The following is an 18,492-nucleotide window of genomic DNA, read 5'->3' on the forward strand; positions in this document are numbered from 1 at the left end:
AGCGGTTGCCGCCTCCCGGAGCCTGACATAGGCTCAGGGGGCGGGGCTTCGCGTGATGGCCCCGCCCCGCCCGCCCCCAACCGGGGCGCACGCGCCGCTGTCCTCTAGGGCTCCGCTTAGCTGTATCGCAGGCCCCGCCCCCAACGAAGCGCACGCGCCGAGGTCCTCTAGGGCCCGGCTTAGCTGTACCGCTGGCCCCGCCCACCCAGGCTCCGGGCCCCCCCCCCCCCGGACGCTGCACGCGCATGCGCAGGAGGCTCGCGCGCCTTTTCCAGGTCCTCTTTCGTCATCGGCGCCGGGCAGTGGGGCGGTGACCCTGGGCCTGGGTGTGGGTGGGGTTCGCTCCCCGGCGCACGGCCTTCGGAGCCCCGCCATTCCGGCGGGTGGGTTGCCTTTTCAGGAACGGGCTACTGCTTTCTGGGCCAAGATCCTCTCACCTCGTCCCGTGAGGGCGGCAGAGCCGGTCACTCCAGGTGGCAAAGGCGGAAACTTGAGGGGGTGGGGCCTACCCGCCGTTTCCGGCGCCCGGGAGAGGGGACTCGAGTCCAGACGCCCGGTTTTCGTTAGTCCCCTAACTTTCTGCGCTGGGTGGGAGCTTTCTACACGGAAATTGACTTTCTTAAGGTGTCAGTTTGGGTCTCGGGTCAGGGAGAGAGAACAGCTCTCACGAGGCAGCATGTGCTCGGTCAGACGGGTGAGAACAGGCGAGAAGCGCGCCCCCTCCGGGCTGCATCCTCCCGCCTGGCGCACATCGCCAGCTGGGAAGGTTTGAACGCGGAGAACATCGCCTCTTCTGCACCAGGAAATGTCGCCTGCCTGCGGTTGGCTGTCGCGGAAAGAGGAGAGGTTTTGGAGTCAAATGCAACACGTTGGCGCCGAGTGCATGCAGCCGCCTTCCTCCGAGCCCCAGGTCCTGCCGGAAGCCAGTCCATCCTTGCTGCTTGACACAGTCGCTGCAGGGAAGAAACATCTGCACAGCATATGTTTCAGGGAACCTGGCGTATATGGTATACTGTTCTTAATATGTTTGCTCCCCTTCTTGGCACTATGTGTTTTAACCAAGGTCACCTCTCCAAGAAAGGTTGTTTCCCAGGTAGGGATTTTTCCCTGAAGTTAGGGAGGGAATAAAACCCCTTAACTAAGTGCCAGGCAGGTAGTTAATCACTTTAACTACAAACAATCATGCTTAAGCTACATAATCTTTACTCCCTGGAATGGAGATAAGAAATGCCCTAACCTTTGGAATAGAAATTGACAGGATTAAAATCAACTGGTATAAATACAGATGTAACAAGACAATAAAAGACAGAACTTGGCTGGAGATCCTGGCTAGGCTGCTGATCAACTGAACGCTGTCTCTGTCATTCCTTCTTCGCCGACTCCGTCCACACCTTTGGGGACCCCAGGACCTGCTGGGGTTTAACCCCAGCAGGGTCCAGGCGTTGCATCTGTTCCAGGGCGTGGCGAGGACTCAGTGCTGAGCTGCAAGAGAGCAGCTCCCGGGAAAGCCTGGCGGCGGGCTTCTGCTCTTAGGCCCGGATAGTGCCCCTCACCTGCCCGGCTAGACACCCCCAGGGGAAGCTGGAGGCTGGCCCGGAACAGGCTGGAACCTCCCCCAGGAAGGGGCGTCATTGTCTCTGGACAGGACCGTGCTATATTTTTGCAGGCAGCTGTGACTCTTGGAAAGGTCTTCTTTGTATTGAGTCAAAATAGATACCCCTGTGTTTTGTGTCTGGCGATACTAGTCTGGCTTTAAACAGAACACCTGGCATGTTCACAAGAAACAGTCCTGTTCTTTCTGTTGGGCATGATGGTCCCACTTACCGCATGGAGCTGAAATCTTACCAAGTTATGTATCAGATTAGGGCACTGCCCGTGTACTCAGCTCTCCAACACAGATCCCTGAGAAGGAAAAGAGGGCAATGCAGTGTAGACCGTGTCTGCACTAATAGGCAGGCATAGGCGAAGGGGCAAATACCATTGTTGTCTTTTAGCTCATCTGCTTCAGTGTTCTTTGGAGAACTTATTACCCCCTGATACTATAATAGGTAAATATATCTGCCTCCCTTCGGTTGGATATACATTTCATGAGCTCAGACCCGTTTGGTCTACCTCCCTGTCCCCAGCATCTAGAACAATGCCAGGTGCCGGAAGCCGGTCCATCCTTGCTGCTTGACATAGTCGCTGCAGGGAAGAAACATCTGCACAGCATATGTTTCAAGGGACCTGGCGTATATGGCATACTGTTCTTAATATGTTTGCTCCCCTTCTTGGCACTATGTGTTTTAACCAAGGTCACCTCTCTGAGAAAGGTTGTTTCCCCAGGTAGGGATTTTCCCCTGAAGTTAGGGAGGGAGTGAAACTCCTTAACTAAGTACCAGGCGGGTAGTTAATCACTTTAACTACGAACAATCACCCTTAAGCTACATAATCTTTACTCCCTGGAATGGAGATAAGAAACGCCCTAACCTTTGAAATAGAAATTGACAGGATTAAAATCAACTGGCATAAATACAGATGTAACAAGACAATAAAGAGGAACCTGGCTATGATGATCACCTGAACGCTGCCTCCGTGTCATTCCTTCTTCGCCGACTCCGTCCACACCTTGGGGAACCCCTGGACCTGTTGGGGCTGGACCCCAACAGCCAGCATGTAGTATGCACTCAGTGAAGATTTTTGGTGTGGGCTTAGAATGTATAAATACAAAGGTCCTCAATCACTGCCAACATCATAAGGAGAAAAGGCTGATGATCTACAAAATCATACCTTCTCTTGAGCCCCTTGGAGAGCTGAGGTTGCAAAGCAACCAAGCAAACAATTCCAAGAGAGGACTCTCCAAAAAGAGTTGGAACATAGAACCCCCTCACCTTTGGCAGAGCACGGAGAAAGAAGTGGCTGCCATTCAAGTGGGCACTGAAAGGGTGAGGGCTAGGCCCTCCACCTTGCCCCAGGGTAAAGGCTAGGCCCTCCACCTTGCCCCAGGGTAAAGGCTAGGCCCTCCACCTTGCCCCAGGGTAAGGGCTAGGCCCTCCACCTTGCCCCAGGGTAAGGGCTATGCCCTCCATCTTGCCCCAGGGTAAGTGCTCCATCTTACCTTGGCCAGTGCTTGGCAAGGAGCTTCTTCCCGGAAGTCTAAGCCTCTGCTAGCCACACCCAGGAACAAGACACTGACTCTTGCCTGGCCAATCGGCAGAGCACAGTCCTTTCTCCTCCCCTTACTCCAACTCCCCCTATATAACCCGTCTCCACACAGAGTTATCTCTCTCTGCTTCCTGCTGCTGTGTCGGCAAGGTGGGGGAGCCGAGCTAGCTCGAATAAAGACTCTTATGCTTTTGCATCGGACATGGCTGGCTCCCTGATGTGGTTTTTTGGGGATCCTGAAATCTGGGCATAACAGGCACAAGGAAATCACCTAAAATTTTAACGAATTCTTAAAGGCCAAATGTGAGCTAGCATGTCAGTTTGGCATAGTCGGGGGCCTCAGATACAAAGGGATCTGCATTCACTCACAAGCTCTTTTCCATAAACCTCCACCGGAATTCTTTCTTCACAAGACAGATGGAGACAGAAAGAGTGAAGAAAAAGCCCTTGTGGGCAGGCATGCACCTGTTGGGGGACAGGCACAAACCCCCACCCACTTGCATCCTCTCCTGGAAAGCAAAAGCGGCAAACTCTCCCTCCCTCAGGGTACCGGCAAAGATGCATTTCTGCCAGGAAAGGAAGAGAGACAAACTCCAGTAATACCAAATCCACAGGAGGAGAGGAATCCTCTAACTTTAAAAGGGGTTAACAAAGTGTCATGGCTGCCAGGGGGAGGACAGAAGTGAAATCCCTCTATTGCTGAGGGTGCGGGGAACATCAGGAAACACTTTGGGCTCAGATTCTAATCCGTACCCAACAGAGGTTTGCTACCACTGGAAGAGAGAGGAAAGTCCCAACCAAGGTCAATCACAGACACCACGCAGAGGTTTGCTGTCAGCAGGAGGCAGGCAGGCATGTTGAGAAAGCCCCACCTCAAGCCCCAGACCCACAAGACCTGAGACTAAGGCCGGACCAGGTCCACAGAGAACCTCCACCTCCACGTCCACGAGCCTGGCACCAAGTCAGAAGCAGCAGCAGTCTGCCACAGGAGGAGGGACAAGCACGGCAGTAGACAACTCTGGTCCCCAGCCCACACGCTAAGCACAAGGTTCCCCCAGCCACCGCTAAAGGAGCTTTAACCCTCAGGTGCAGTGGAGATAGAGAGAACAATGACAAAACCAGACTGGCCTGCTACCTGTATGATCAATCCCTACACGAGTGAGCTGACAGAAGCGTGCCCATTTTCCAGGGTGACTACTGCTAACTTCAGTCTCTAGTCCTCTCTGTTGGGGGCATGATGGGGCAGTTGTGTGTCTTGACTGTGGTAGTGGTTACACAACCGTCTGCATGAAAACTTGTAGAACGGTACATGCAATGGAGTGCCCTTTGCTGTGTGTAAATTATACCTGCAAAAACGAGAAAGGAAGTGGGAGAGCCAATGGGCAGCGTCTTCAGGGTCAGGAGAAAATGCTTGTGATTAAATGTGAAGAGGAGAAGCAGGATACCAAACTGCAGTAACAACGTGACCCCAACTTTGTAAAACACAGACACATTGATGATAATGACGATAAAATGCGTGCCTATGGAAAAAGAATCGAAGATGGCGCATAGGTAAACACCGGCTATGCCGCCGTAAACAACCACTTCAAAAATACAACTAAAAGACGGAACGGACATCAACCAGAACCACAGGAAGGCTGGCTGAGGAGAGACTCTTCAACTAGAAGGAAAAACAACAGCAATACGAGGCTCAGAGGAGGCGCAGTGTGGAAAATTTAAAGGTACGGTGGTGTGGCGGTAAGCGCGCAAAGCGGGCTGGTGGCTGAGGGCGCGGTTGTCATTTTCAATCAGGAGTGAGTCTCAGACTCTGGGCTACAGATCCGGGCGAGTCTCTAGGGACCCAGACTCAAACGGGAGAAGCGGGATTGTCTGGCTACGGTCCCTCCGAGGTTTGCAGCGGTTGCGGGGACAGAGAGGCAGAGCCCCTGGGGACGGACTGAGAGCAGCCATAGCTGCTCCCTCCTCCCGCCCTGTTGATCCGGCCCCGCCCAAGCCCTGCGCAGAGCCATTTGCCAATCGCCTCAGGCAAAGGCTGGATTAGCGCCTCCCCAGAGGACTGAAGTTTTCCACACAGCTGATTCCTACAGCCAGTCGGCCTGGTGGTCAAATCCCTCTAGTGTTAACTACAACAATTAAGGCTTGGCTAGAACAAGACTGCGCACAAAGACCACAAGGGGGTGCACCAAGAAAGCATAAAAGATGCGGAGACAAAAAAAACATGACAGAAATGGAGGATATGAAGCTAAAAATCGCAATTTTGAGGGCTTGCTATAAACTTGAGCAGAGCCTCACGAAAACTAATGAGACCCTCGATGCTACGATAAAGAAATTAGAAAGTAAGCATACACGGACTGAAATAAAGAATATTATACCCAATAGCAGACCAGAGGAGCACAAGAATCAAACCAAAGATTTGACAAAAAACACCCAACTGGAAAAGCAAAATGAAAAAAGAATCCAAAAGTGTGAAGATAGTGTAAGGAGCCTCTGGGACACCTTCAAGCGCACTAATATCAGAATAATAGGGGTGCCAGAAGATGAGAGACAGCAAGATATTGAAAACCTATTTCAAGAAATAATGGCAGAAAACTTCCCCCACCTGGTGAAAGAAATGGACTTACAGGTCCAAGAAGCGAAGAGAACCCCAAACAAAAGGAATCCAAAGAGGACCACACCAAGACACATCATCATTAAAATGCCAAGAGCAAAAGACAAAGAGAGAATCTTAAAAGCAGCAAGAGAAAGAGACTCAATTACCTACAAGGGAATACCCATACGACTGTCAGCTGATTTCTCAACAGAAACTTTGCAGGCCAGAAGGGAATGGCAAGAAATATTCAAAGTGCTGAATACCAAGAACCTACAACCAAGATTACTTTATCCAGCAAAGCTATCATTCAGAATTGAAGGTCAGATAAAGAACTTCACAGACAAGGAAAAGCTAAAGGACTTCATCACCACTAAACCAGTATTATACGAAATGCTGAAAGGTATCCTTTAAGAAGAAGAAGAAGAAAAAGGTAAAGATACAAATTATGAACAACAAACATGCATCTATCAACAAGTGAATCTAAGAATCAAGTGAATAAATAATCTGATGTACAGAATGAACTGGTGATTATAATGAATCAGGGACATAGAAAGGGAATGGACTGACTATTCTTGGGGGGGAAAAGGGTGTGGGAGATGCAGGAAGAGACTGGACAAAAATCGTGCACCTATGGATGAACACAGTGGGTGGGGAGTGAGGGCGGAGGGTGGGGCGGGAACTGGAAGGAGGGGAGTTATGGGGGGGGGGGGAAGAGGAACAAATGTAATCTGAACAATAAAAATTTAATTAAAAAAAAAAATGCGTGCCTATGGGTGTGAACGGGAAAAAAGACAAGAAAAACTAGTCCCCCAGAATGTCAGCCGTGTTACCTCTGGAAGGCAGCACCATGGGTGACTTTAAAGTTTTTCTGAATACTTTTCTTAGTTTCTATATAGTCATCTGAATTTTTGTTCCTTTTACAATTGAGGGGCCTGGCTATCTTGACTCCGAAGTGGCCAATGAGCCGCCCACAGTTTGCTTGCAGCCCTTGTCGCTTTGGTGACCGAATGGCGTTGGGCTCAGGGCTTTTTACCTTCATGTCTCTTGGCTGGGCACTCAGGTTTCTGGGACTGTGGTCGCGGCATCAGCTGCCAAACTGTATCCTTCGCTCGTCGGAGTTTTAGCCCATCGCAGCTGGTGTTAGTTATCCTTTGCTCAAAAAGAGCGATGCTCTCCCTGTAGTTCCTGTGTCATCTGCTCCTTCCGCTCTCCATTTCCCAGTCCTTTCCACAAAGGATTTGAAGAAGCTTAAACCAATATGCCATCAATATATGATGGTTTGACTTAAAATTTTTCAACTTTCTGACTTCATGATGGTGTGAAAGTGACAGGTACTCAGTAGAAACCGGCTGGGCTAAGCTGTAATGTTCAGTAGAGTAGGTGTATGAAATGCATCTTCTTTTTTTAACTTCTATGAGAAGTTAAATTTCTATTACATTCTGCCCTGACTGGTTTGGCTCAGTGGATAGAGCATCGGCCTGCAGACTGAAAGGTCGCAGGTTCGATTCCAGTCAAGGGCATGTTCCTTGGTTGTGGGCATATCCCCAGTGGCAGGTGTGCAGGGGGCAGCTGATCAATGTTTCTAACTCTCTATTCCTCTCCCTTCCTCTCTCTAAAAAATCAATAAAATATATTTTAAAAAATTTCTATTACATTCAATATATTAGTTTCAGGTATACAGCATAATGGTTAGACATTCATATAATTTACAATAAATGCATCGTTGACTTAGGACATTTTCAACTTGCGATGGGTTTATCAGGACGGAACCCCATTCTAAGTCAAGGAGCATATGTAATCTGAGTTTCATGGATTGGTCCAAAATTGATTTCATTTTTTTCTTTTAGTTTGGGCTGGAGAGACAAGGTTGCTAGTCAGTGGGGGAGACAGACATACCAGGAGCTGCGAGGGAGCAGGGAGAGCGCTGTGATGAGGTGCCCAGAGCATGGAGGAGGGCTCAGGTCAGGCAGCTCTAGTCCTGGTAGGCAACATTTAAAGAGCACCACTGGGAGCAGGCACCTCCTTGTCCTCTGAGGCCTGTGCCCTCATCGTCCAACAGCGCAGCCTAGTGGGCAGGCCCTGCCTCTGAATCTAGATCAGCTGTGTGGTAGCGTTCACACCTACACCTTCAGCAAGTTACCCAACTTCTCTGTGCCTCAGCTTCCTCGTCTATGAAAATAGGAATAATAGCCCTGACCTGTGTGTTCAGTGGTTAGAGCATCAACCCAAGCACAGAAGGGTCAAGGGTTTGATTCCTGGTCAAGGGGATGTACCTGGGTTGGAGGTTCCCTCCTCAGCCCTGATCAGAGTGCCTGTGGGAGGCAACCAATTGATATGTCTCTCACATTGATGTTTCTCTCTCTCTCTCTCCCCCACCTCCCTCCCACTTTCTCCAAAAATTAAATAAATGGGGAAAAAGTATACTTAGATGAAGATTAATAACAAAAATAGGAGTAATAATATTTACCTAGTTCATGGGACTGCTGTGAGGATTGAACAAGTTAATAAATGTTAGAGTTTAGAACAGGGCCTGTCACCAAGTGAAATACAAATGCTTGCTACTATTATTCCCATTTTATAGATGAGCAAACCAAGTAAGTACGCTCAAGGTCACACAGTTGGAGCCAAGTGTAAGTGAAGGAAATATGACCTCACAGTCCATGCTCTTAATTATTGACTTCATTTTTATGCCTTTGTAAAACTGTCATTAACTTGTCAGATTTTGGTGTGGAAAATCCAGCCTTCTTACATACAGTTTCATACATGGCTGAGTCTATGACTTGGAGGCAGCATTCATGCTGTTCCTGGTTGGGGAAGATGTGGCGCCTCACCTGGGGTCTGCACACTTTGGTTATCATCAGCTTGAGTTGGGATGGTGTTGGGGTTGAGGCGACCTTCATAACAAGCACTTTTATACCCTTGACCTCATGTGGTCATGAACAAGGGAAGACAGGAATCTTTTTTCAGATGAGGAAACTGAAGGTCAGGGAGAGGAAGGGACTTGCCTGAGTACAGGCACCTCATCAGTGACACAAGGCGCCCCTCTGACCCTGGTGGGACACCTCTCTGTAGCTGCCACCAACTCTCCCTGGTCATCTGAACAAATCCAGGAGCACTTAGATGGCTGGCATTTGGGCACCTCGGACTTGCTATTTGGATCAGTGGTTCTCAAAGTGTGGTCCTGGGTCAACATCTCCTGGAGACTTGTTAGATTTGCAACCTAGTGACTCAGAAACGCTGGGATGGGCCTAGCAAGCGGGGCTGTAACAGGCCCTCCGGGGGTTTGAAAACCAGTGGTTTAGATAACGGCACCTGAGGCTTGCAGTTGGGCACCAGACTTCAAACCCCCACCTGCCGGGTCTGATGCAGGTGGCTCAATCCCTCTGGTTTATTTCCTGGTAATGCCTGGAGGGCAAGCATGGGTGGTGTAGACACAGCCTGATCCAGTGGGGAGAAGGGGCAGCTTGGCCCAGGCTGTGGCTGTAGGGAGGGAAAGGACTGAGTGGGGAAGAGGACTGGTGGCCAAGGATGCCAGAGTCCTGGCTGGGGAAGGAGAGAGTGGGGTGTCACTCACTCATAACCACACTAAGCTACCGCCTCCTGAGTTCCTGTGGCCTTTCCCTCCTTACTCGGACCTTCCTACTGGGAAGGCAGGCACCACTCTTTCCTGGGGAAACTGAGGCCCAGAGGGGGCAGTTAAGGGCCAGGACAGGAGTGGGCAGGTGGGCAGTGAGGGCCCTTCAGGATTCCTTGCGGGGGCTCTGGAAATGACAGGAGGCTGAGAAAAGGGCCTCGCTGAGCAGAGGTTGTTTCATCTGACTTTTGAGGGTTCCTCCGCTCACCCTCTTGCTCTTTCTCAGTCAGTGCAGGGACCCGGGAAGGGCTGCCCTTAAGGATCCTGCAGATGCGGGTTTGAATTAGTTCCGTTAGGGGACTGTGGGCAATTCACTGGAGTTCCCGGACCTTGTGCCCTCTTCTGCAAAATGGGGTGACTCCCACCTCCCCGCGGGCTGGCGTACAATGCACGAGCTCGCCAGGCGCCCCGGAGCCTGCTCTGGGCCCTCCCTGCACCCTGTCCTACGTCTCCCCGTGGCAGCGGGCGGTTCCAGGGGGCCCCAACTCCTCAGAAGTGGAGAGCAGGAGCCCATCACCCATCAGACCAGGCGGCCAGGTGACAGACCCATCATGAGCCAGGCACTGCCACTGCACTGGCAGCTGCTCCCTCACTCCCGGCTCCCTGAGAGCCTGGTGCCCAGGGGGGTGCTTTTCGGGCGGCTTCACCAGGTTTGCTGATGGTGGCCGCGGCAGCTGTCTCATCTTTCTCATCTCACTCGGGCGTTTTTCCTCACTTCGCCCACGTGAGTATGGAGGGCTCCAAGGGGAAGTGACTCGGGGTACGGGCCGCTGGGCCTCCTCAGGTGAGTCGCCCTTGGAGCCTGTTCCTTGCGATGTCAAAGGGAAACGGGGAGACTCACCCACTCCCAGGTGTTGGGAGAGGGGCACGCTCTGTGCAGGTGGTGGAAGAGCAGACAGGGCCCAGCGTGCAGCAGGTGCTCAGGAAATGGGCTCAGGGAAGCCCCCACACTGGGGAAGCCCAGGCCACACGGCAGCAGGTTTTGGGGAAAGAGAAACCCCGAGGGGCTCAGGTGCCTCAAATTCTACCACCTCTGATGCAGCAGGGGCAGTGGGACGGGGACACGGCCCTTGGGCAGCAGCCTGCCTGGGATCTCACCCGGCCCCAAAGCTGGTAAGTGCGACAGACACGCCGACGTGCTGATGTGAGCATGAGGTACACGCATGGCACAGAGACCATCACACTCACAAGATCAATAGTTTATTGATTCTTTTCCCTAAAATACTATACATTTAAAGAAACTCCTGAACTGAAAAGACTTGACAATTTTTGGTAATCTGTAGCAAAGGAATGAGGATTTCTGCTGGTAAGTCTTCAAGATAAACACATACACACAACCACTTCCAAGCAAGACATCGCGCTCACTGGAACATGAGTAAATGCATAGCTTATATGGCGGCAGCCATTTCTCCAACGTCTGATACACAAAATAAAAGCTTTCCCCCCCTCCCCACCTGATTACAGTGTAGCTTCCTGCCGCGGCACGTCTGCTCCCTGATGACCAGGACGCTCCGAAGAGACCCTGGTGCTGTGGGTGAGGCCCAGCTTCTGTTGGCTCAGGAGGGACACGATGACGGGAATCCGCAGCTGCTGAGAGGCCCGGAGCGCACAGTGCTCTGCTACGGAGGGACGAAGGCGAGTGAGCAGTGGACCTGCAGCTGGCCCGTGGCACGAACTTCCCTCCGGCAGTGTCCACTTCCAGGGCCTGATGGCCCTGGCCCACGTCCAAGCCTGGAGAAGGCCCACCCAGCCCACCAGCCAGGCCTGGGCCCCAAGGCCACGGTCTTCAAGCAGTTTACAAATTAAATCCACTGTCAAGAGCCTTTAAAATCTCATGAAAACAGTAGACAAGCTCTTTAGATTCTCTGAATATCAAATAATATATAAGATACACTAGGACATGACAGTCCCACATAAAGTGTCTTGATCTACAGGTGCTTGTGCCTGAAAAGCTAGTCTTTTCAGTTTAGCCTTCCACATCACTGACAGAATTATTCATTTGCAAGAGTAAAGTTGTAAGCACGAAGAGAGTGGAAATAGTTTTTAAATATGGAGACTTCAGGGAGTACTACAGGTTATTTCTGACACCCACACTCACAGTAGAAACCCAGCCATATGTGCTCCCATTCTCTACTGTGATCTCCCGCCTCACACGCCCTATCTGAATGGGCCAGGCGGCCCCAGGCAGTGGTGGGCAAGTAACCGCTCAACACGGAAGCAGAGGTACCACCTCTCATGCCTGGTACATGGCAATCTGTGCCATAACTTAAGCCTAAGTGAATGGATGAACAGGTACAACAAAGTACCACTGTACACAGCCTTAAATTAAAGACCTCAGAAAATGGCATTTTGTTCATTTAAGTTACGGGTGAGAAGCGCATCAGAGAAAGAAGTTGGTGGAACAAGAATCAGGGTAACCCCCCAGACTCGGAGGAGAGGCGGAAAGACAGGCCAGGAGTATTCAGATCCATGATAAGCCACATGCACACTGAGCGGGGAGCGGGTGCGGGCAAGGGCGGGGTGTCGTGTACGGCGTCTTCCGGTGCTCAGATCCCTCCAACCGCACTGTGGAAAGGCTGCCAAGTCCCAGGTGACATGACCGGCTCGTCTGTCTTCAAGAGACACCATGAAGCCAAGAGCAATGGAACCATCATCTTCTGCAGGAAAAGGAGTGGACGCCACGGCCGGCTGGAGCTGCCGGAGTGCTGCCCAGGCCGATGGCTAACGGAGTTCCTGGGACCGCACCCCTCCGCCAGCCCGCCCACTGGGCTGTCACTGGATCGCTTCGACGTAATTTGCTGGGTACAGGCCAACCTGTCCATTGTCCAAGCGTCCCTTGCACCAGCCCTGCTCATCCTCGTCCTCTATTTTGGTCAGCTCATCCCCTGCAAGACAAAGACGGAGGGGTCTTGGTGAGCGGGCACGTGACACACTGACCCCCGGGTCAGTCTCCCTCATATCTTAGCCCCCACTCTGGGCCCAACTCATAAGTAGAATCTAATTAACAAAATAAACTGATGAACGGAGTGGACCCAGAGACATGGAAGCATGGAGCAGAGTGCGGAATCTCGGAGGGAATGTGGGGGAGGGTGGGTGGGTGGGAGGCAATTAACCAAAGCCCTTGTATACATACATGCATAACCCATGGACTCAGACAGTGGGGTGGTGAGGGCTTGGGGTGGGAGGGGAGTGGGGGCTGGAGGGAGTCGATAGGGGGAGAAAGGGAACATATGTAATACTTTCAACAATAAAGATTTAAAAAAATAATAAAGAGAGAATAAAAAAGACACAGGCTAGAAAATGCACGCAGGGCCCTGAGGTCAGGATGCAGCCTGTGCTGTAAAACCGAGGTTTCAGCTCCTGGCAACAGAGCTGTGTTGGTGGTAACGGGGAACACAGCATGGCTACAGGGAGAGTGTGAGAGGTGCGCCCGTAAGGCAAACCTCTGCTGCCCAGGGCACACCAATGCCACTCGGGTCTGAGCAAGGCGGCACCGCCAGGGGGCCCGTGGAGAAAGGCTTTTTCCTAGGGGACTGCAGGCCGGTGCTTGAGATGTTTAGGGGGCTGGGTGGTCCTGGCAACCAGCATCTCCTGCTCCAGTGCCTGTGGTGCCCAGGCCTTGCCCGCTGGAGGCCCCATCTTAGCAAAGGCACAGGCACCTCACTACCTGCTAAGCTCTGGCCTTGAGCATTTGCTACATTTAAAAAAAAATATTTTTTTTTACTGATTTCAGAGAGGAAGGGAGAGGGAGAGATAGAAATATCAATGATGAGAGAGAACCATTGATCGGCTGCCTCCTGCACGCCCCCTACTGGGAATCGAACCCACAACCTGAGCATCTGACCAGGAATCAAACTGTGACCTCCTGAGTTCACAGATCAATGCTCAACCACTGAGCCACATCAGCTGGGCAAGCATCTGCTACTCTCTTTTTAAAAATATATTTTTATTGATTTTCTACAGAGAGGAAGGGAGAGAGATAGAGAGTTAGAAACATCGATGAGAGAGAAACATCGATCAGCTGCCTCCTGCACATCTCCCACTGGGGATGTGCTCACAACCCAGGTACATGCCCTTGACCGGAATCGAACCCGGGACCTTTCAGTCCGCAGGCCGATGCTCTATCCACTGAGCCAAACCGGTTTCGGCACATCTGCTACTCTTGAAGTGGGGACCCAACACTTGAAACCAGCAGGGATTTAGCAGCCTTGGTTGGCAGCATTCTTCCAGATGCCAACGGGGAGCCACCTACCAGCCTTGAAGCTCAGCTCGTCATGCTCCTGCCCCTCATAGTCGTAAAGGGCCCGGACCCGCACTTCCGTCCCCGAGGTGGCATCCTCATCAAATGGATTGGAGTCCCCATTGGCATCCGTGGAGGAGAACGGGTTGTTAGACTCGTCGTCGGACCAGTCAGTGGGGTAGCTCTGTGTCTTCTCGTAGCTGCTCACGCTGCAAGAAAGGGGGGAGCCGGGGCCCTGAGCATGGGGCTGCCAGAGGCAGGAGGCCCTGGCTGGGCTGGGGACTCCTTCCGCAGGAGCACGGCCCCTCAGCATCACAGCGCGGCAGGCTCCCTGCCGGACCCGCACCAGCTCCTGGCAGAGGCAGGGCCGGCGGCTCCAGCAGCGCCACCCCGCGACCTGTCTTCCTGTGCAGAGGCCTTGACTACGGTTAATGGAGGACAGAGAAAAGCAACCACAGGTTAACTGGTGCCCCCCTCCCTGCGAAATTGAAAAGCCAGAGACTCTCCACAGCTGGCAGCTGGGCCACCGCCTGCGGGCCTCATGCATTGCTTTCAGTGCCAAGGGGCCGAGACCCTGGACAGAGAGAAGGAGAAAGACAGAGCGAGCGAGGTGAAAACCAGAGGGAAACGTCTGTTCACCAACTTTTTGGCCTTAATGTCCTCCTTCTCACTGACGGTGCTCCCCGTGTCGTCCTCATCCTCGAAGGGGTTGTAGCTGGACAGTGACTGCGCTGACCGTGTGGGGACGCTCGGGACACTAAGGTCGCTATGGGGAGAGAGAGAGCTTTCAGGGGACCCCAGCGTGGCAGCCCCTGAGGTCCCGGGTGCTCCCAGTTGCAGGGTCACAGGGCCAGGGGCTAAAGGCACAAGTCAGATGGGAGGAATATGTTGTATGAGCAGAAAGTAGTTTCAGCAAAATACTTGGCGATACTTTGGTTGTAAACACACAAAGTGTCTAAGATAGTGGTTCTCAACCTTCTGGCCCTTTAAATACAGTTCCTCATGTTGTGACCCAACCATAAAATTATTTTCGTTGCTACTTCATAACTGTCATGTTGCTACTGTTATGAATCGTCATGTAAATATCTGATATGCAGGATGGTCTTAGGCGACCCCTGTGAAAGGGTCGTTTGACCGCCAAAGGGGTCGCGACCCACAGGTTGGGAACCGCTGGTCGAAGAGGACAGACTTGCATTTCCATCCGTGCATCAGCGCCCTGGGGGGAGAACATGGGGGTTCTGTCCAGTCCTCCCCATCCTGGGAGCTGGTCGGCCAGACAGCCATGGGGCTCAGCCTGTGGGGCTCAGAACCTGCTGATGAGAGGGAGGCTCCCAGAGCTCTGCGAACCCCACAGCACAGCGCTTCCAAACGCAGGATGGGAGCTGCTCAACAGCCCTGTCTAGGAAGGAAGAACCCCTTTTGTGCTGCGGAGAGAGAAAACCCATCTTACAACTATGTCCACTGCCTGCTGTGTGCCAGGCCTGGGAGGACCAGAGAGAAACTAGACCCAAGCCTGGGCTGAGGCTGACAGGCAGGGGCGACGGGGTGCAGGGACTGCAGGTGCTGAGCACAGGGCAGATGGTAGAGAAGATAGGCCCCGAGAGTCCGGCACCCCGTGTAACTCTGAGCTGATGGGCCAGACACCAAGTCCCAGGACAGGCTCCGGCGGCCAGCACCACCTCTCTCCAAGTCCAGGCTGCGTGGAGCAGACACTCAAAGTTCTGGGTGGACAGCTCAGAGATGGAGAGGGGAGGGGAAGAAATGCTTCAAATGCCACCGGAGTGACCCATGACCTCACCGACTTCAGGCCTGGTGAAGGGCACTGGACCCCAGCCTGCCCGCTGCCTACACCTGGGCCACGTGTCTGAGACCACCAGGCCCTCCTCCCTCCTTGGCACCTTTCTCTGACTTCCTGAGAGGGGATTGGTCCTGGGCAGCTGAATTTGTACGGCAGCCAAGGCAGTCTTGACCCAGGCACTCCCTGGGGTGGTAACTCATCCTCCCCACCCCTACCCTATCACACAGGTGCTGGCATGATCCTGGGGATGGTGCTTACTGCTCTACTCACTTAACCAAGCCCATCTGCCCAGATGGTGACAAAGCAGCTGAAAGATGACAGGCCATGTCTGCCCGGGGAGGAGGGGGGTTCGGGCAGGGGCTTCGGTGTCTGGGGCTACAGAAAGGCCCCGGAACCTGTGCTGACCCTTCCTCGGAAGCCACGATCATGTGATGCATCATCACCACGCGATGCATCATCCCTAGGTGTGATGGAGGCCTCGGCCGGCCGGGCACGGCTCCCAGGGAGGGCCGCCTGCAGCCACAGCTCTGCAGAGGGACAGTGCTTATCCGATGGGAACTCTGTGGTGAGGACAGGCCTTGTCTAGCATACACTATCCAGGAGGCCTCATGGCCTCAGGGCCACCTCTTCTACCCGAACAATGAGAAATAACCAAGGCTGAGAGCAAAGAGGTGATTCCAGAAAGGGGACACCTGACAACGTGCCCCCCCTCCCCAGGTACCCGGATACAGCCTGGGGGAAGTGCAAACCTGGCCAGATGCCTGAAGCAGCCGAAAGAGATGATGTGACCTCCACCTGCCTGTGGGCACCACTGGGACACACATGACCAGCACCGATCAGCTTCTCCCTTCACTTGGGGCCCAAAGCATGTTGTGGCCAAGGCTCCCGCTCTGATCCTTCTGCAGCTCCAGCACCGTTGGACAGATGACCCTCCCCAGAGGTGCCCTGAGGCCGCGCCCACAGAACTCACCGAACTCAGATGCCCAGGGAGCATCTGGACAGAGGCCCAAGGGGGACCCTGTGAAGCCCCACTGGGGACACGCCCAGGTGCCCAAGCTGCGGGCGGGTGTCCTGGCCCATGCAGAGGGCCCAGGGATGGAGGCTGCCCACACCCACCTGCTGGGCTTGTTCTGCAGAGCCTGGTCGCCCGTCTGGTTGATGCCTGTCAGGGTGACGCCGTCAGCGGGCTTCTTCTTCTCTCTCCGGCTGAGGGTCCGATTCATGTCTGCAGACCACTCCTGTGCACAGGCACCGAAGGAGAGAACCCAGAAGTTCATTTGTGTGAGGCCACATCAGTCTAAGACATGGGCAGGGGCCTGGCCCTCGGAGCTGACTGTGCCCTACACTGGACCTGAGCACGTCTGCAATGAGGAAACAAAACCTTGGGGTGCAAATAACACCGGGGGCTGGGGGGCCCTGCATCACCAAAGGAGCAGATAAGCTAACTGACCACTCAGGTCTCCCAGGAGCGGCCCCCTCCCCTGGCGCGCTTTGCTATTCCTATTCCATGCACCTATCTCCCAGAGGTCCGCTCTTTCCCAGTAAATGAACCATTTTATCAAATGCCCTGGAAAACACAGAGCAGGGGAGGGGGAAGGGGAGGAAGGGGCTGTAGCAGGACTTTCCAGAAACGCACGTGCACACATGGCTGATGCGGTCCCCCCCCCCCGACAGCACCCATTATCAAACAGCGTTAACTGAACCAGCGCTTGGCGCCACCGCGTCCCCTGCTTTGTTCACGTGCAGTTACAGGATCTTAAGGTTCGATGCCATCTTAGAAATCCCAAGTCTAACAATTGCTCAGAGGAGGAAACCGAGACCCAGAAAGAAACAGTTACTTTCCCACAGAGTTAGTGGGAGCTCAGGCACCCACTTGCCTATTACTGCTCAATTGAAATAAGATGGCTGAGAACTCGGCTGGAACCTGAGTCCCCTCAGTGACCTTTGGATGTAAATCTGTCCTGCCTGGTGGCCTGCGGCCGATGTGCTCAAGCCCAGCCTGACTGGCAGGCAGGGCCAGCACACGCTTCCAGAACCAGGCTGTGGGCACACACAGACCCCGGGGCTGCACACGCCGCAGGAGGTTTGGGATTCAATAAGTTAGCCATAAATAGTAACTTACTTCATCCTTGTGGCATGGAAAACAAAACAAATCATTTCATTAGAGAAAGATAAGCACAATCCGCCCATGTGGGCGCTGGTCCCGGATCCGCAGAGAAGGGCCACCCAGGGGCTCACCCAGACACCCACCCCAGGAGACAGCCTGTCAAGTCTACCTCCCAGGCCATTCTGCTGTTTGGGTGCTGACACTGACAGGCGACCCTAAGGAGAGGGGGGAGGAATGGGGTGGGTGCTGTGTGCACAAGACACGTCTTCAACCCGCTTCTTCCCACTGAGTCACTGTGGGGGTGTGGGGAGGCTGGGCGCCTTCTCCTTTCTCCTCCAGGTCCCTTGCACTCAGAAGGGCCCCAGGCCTGTTCTGTCCCAGGGCCTGAGGAAGGGGCACAGCCTGCTCTTGGCTTCCTGTTGGGAAATGTCCTAAAACTGGTGCGGGGGCGGGGTGCTCAGCTGCAGGGGCCCTTCTGACGTCTGCAGAAGCTTCCTTGAGAAGCTCCAGAAAACACAGGCACACGTGTGAGGACTCAGCAACTGCAGGCTAAGATGGGGCCAAGCCGGCACCCGAGGAGACAGCTATTGTCCACACCACATTTTAGACTTGGGGAAACTAAGTCACAAAAGGGGCAAATGACTTGCTCATCACCCCACAGCTGGTAAGTGGTGAGGTGGGACCTCGCCGCACCTGGGCTCTCGCTGCACTGAGTCGGGGGAAGCCACTCGGCCGAGTCCAAGGCAGAGTCACTTCCAACATCCTCCCGGGAGAGGCCCTGCTCCACCGCGAGGGGAGAATCCCCGCCCTCGGAGAACAGGGAGCAGGACCAGTGCCACGGCCGCCTCTGCTACCATCCAGGAGGGGCAGGCGGGGCGGGAGCCTGGCGACCCAATCCTCGGGCCGGAAGAGTCTGAGATCCCCAGGCATTTTGCATGTAGACATTGGAAGGCTCAGACCCATGAAAATGGGAAAACAG

At 53.5% G+C, this 18,492-nt stretch overlaps 1 protein-coding gene across 6 annotated transcripts in view; it reads right to left on the reverse strand.

Annotated features, from left to right (window-relative positions):
• Positions 1–10,552: 10,552 nt before the first annotated feature.
• The window catches only part of PACSIN2 (protein kinase C and casein kinase substrate in neurons 2), a 114,648-nt gene continuing 106,708 nt past the window's right edge, over positions 10,553–18,492 (reverse strand). For 5 of the 6 annotated variants that reach the window (XM_070411254.1, XM_070411249.1, XM_070411253.1 and 2 more), the window contains 4 exons: positions 16,523–16,644; positions 14,252–14,374; positions 13,621–13,817; positions 10,553–12,253 (listed from right to left, as the gene is read on the reverse strand). In XM_070411254.1, coding sequence (XP_070267355.1) covers positions 12,141–12,253; positions 13,621–13,817; positions 14,252–14,374; positions 16,523–16,644 — 555 coding nt within the window. In that variant the 3' untranslated portion in view covers positions 10,553–12,140. The remainder of the gene's footprint in view (positions 12,254–13,620; positions 13,818–14,251; positions 14,375–16,522; positions 16,645–18,492) is intronic. The other variant, XM_070411255.1, reaches the window with a different exon arrangement.

The sequence above is a fragment of the Myotis yumanensis genome, unplaced genomic scaffold (assembly GCF_028538775.1).
Source record: "Myotis yumanensis isolate MYYU_CA2020_CCGP unplaced genomic scaffold, mMyoYum1.0.hap1 SCAF_3, whole genome shotgun sequence".
In the NCBI taxonomy this organism is placed as follows: Eukaryota; Metazoa; Chordata; class Mammalia; order Chiroptera; family Vespertilionidae; genus Myotis; species Myotis yumanensis.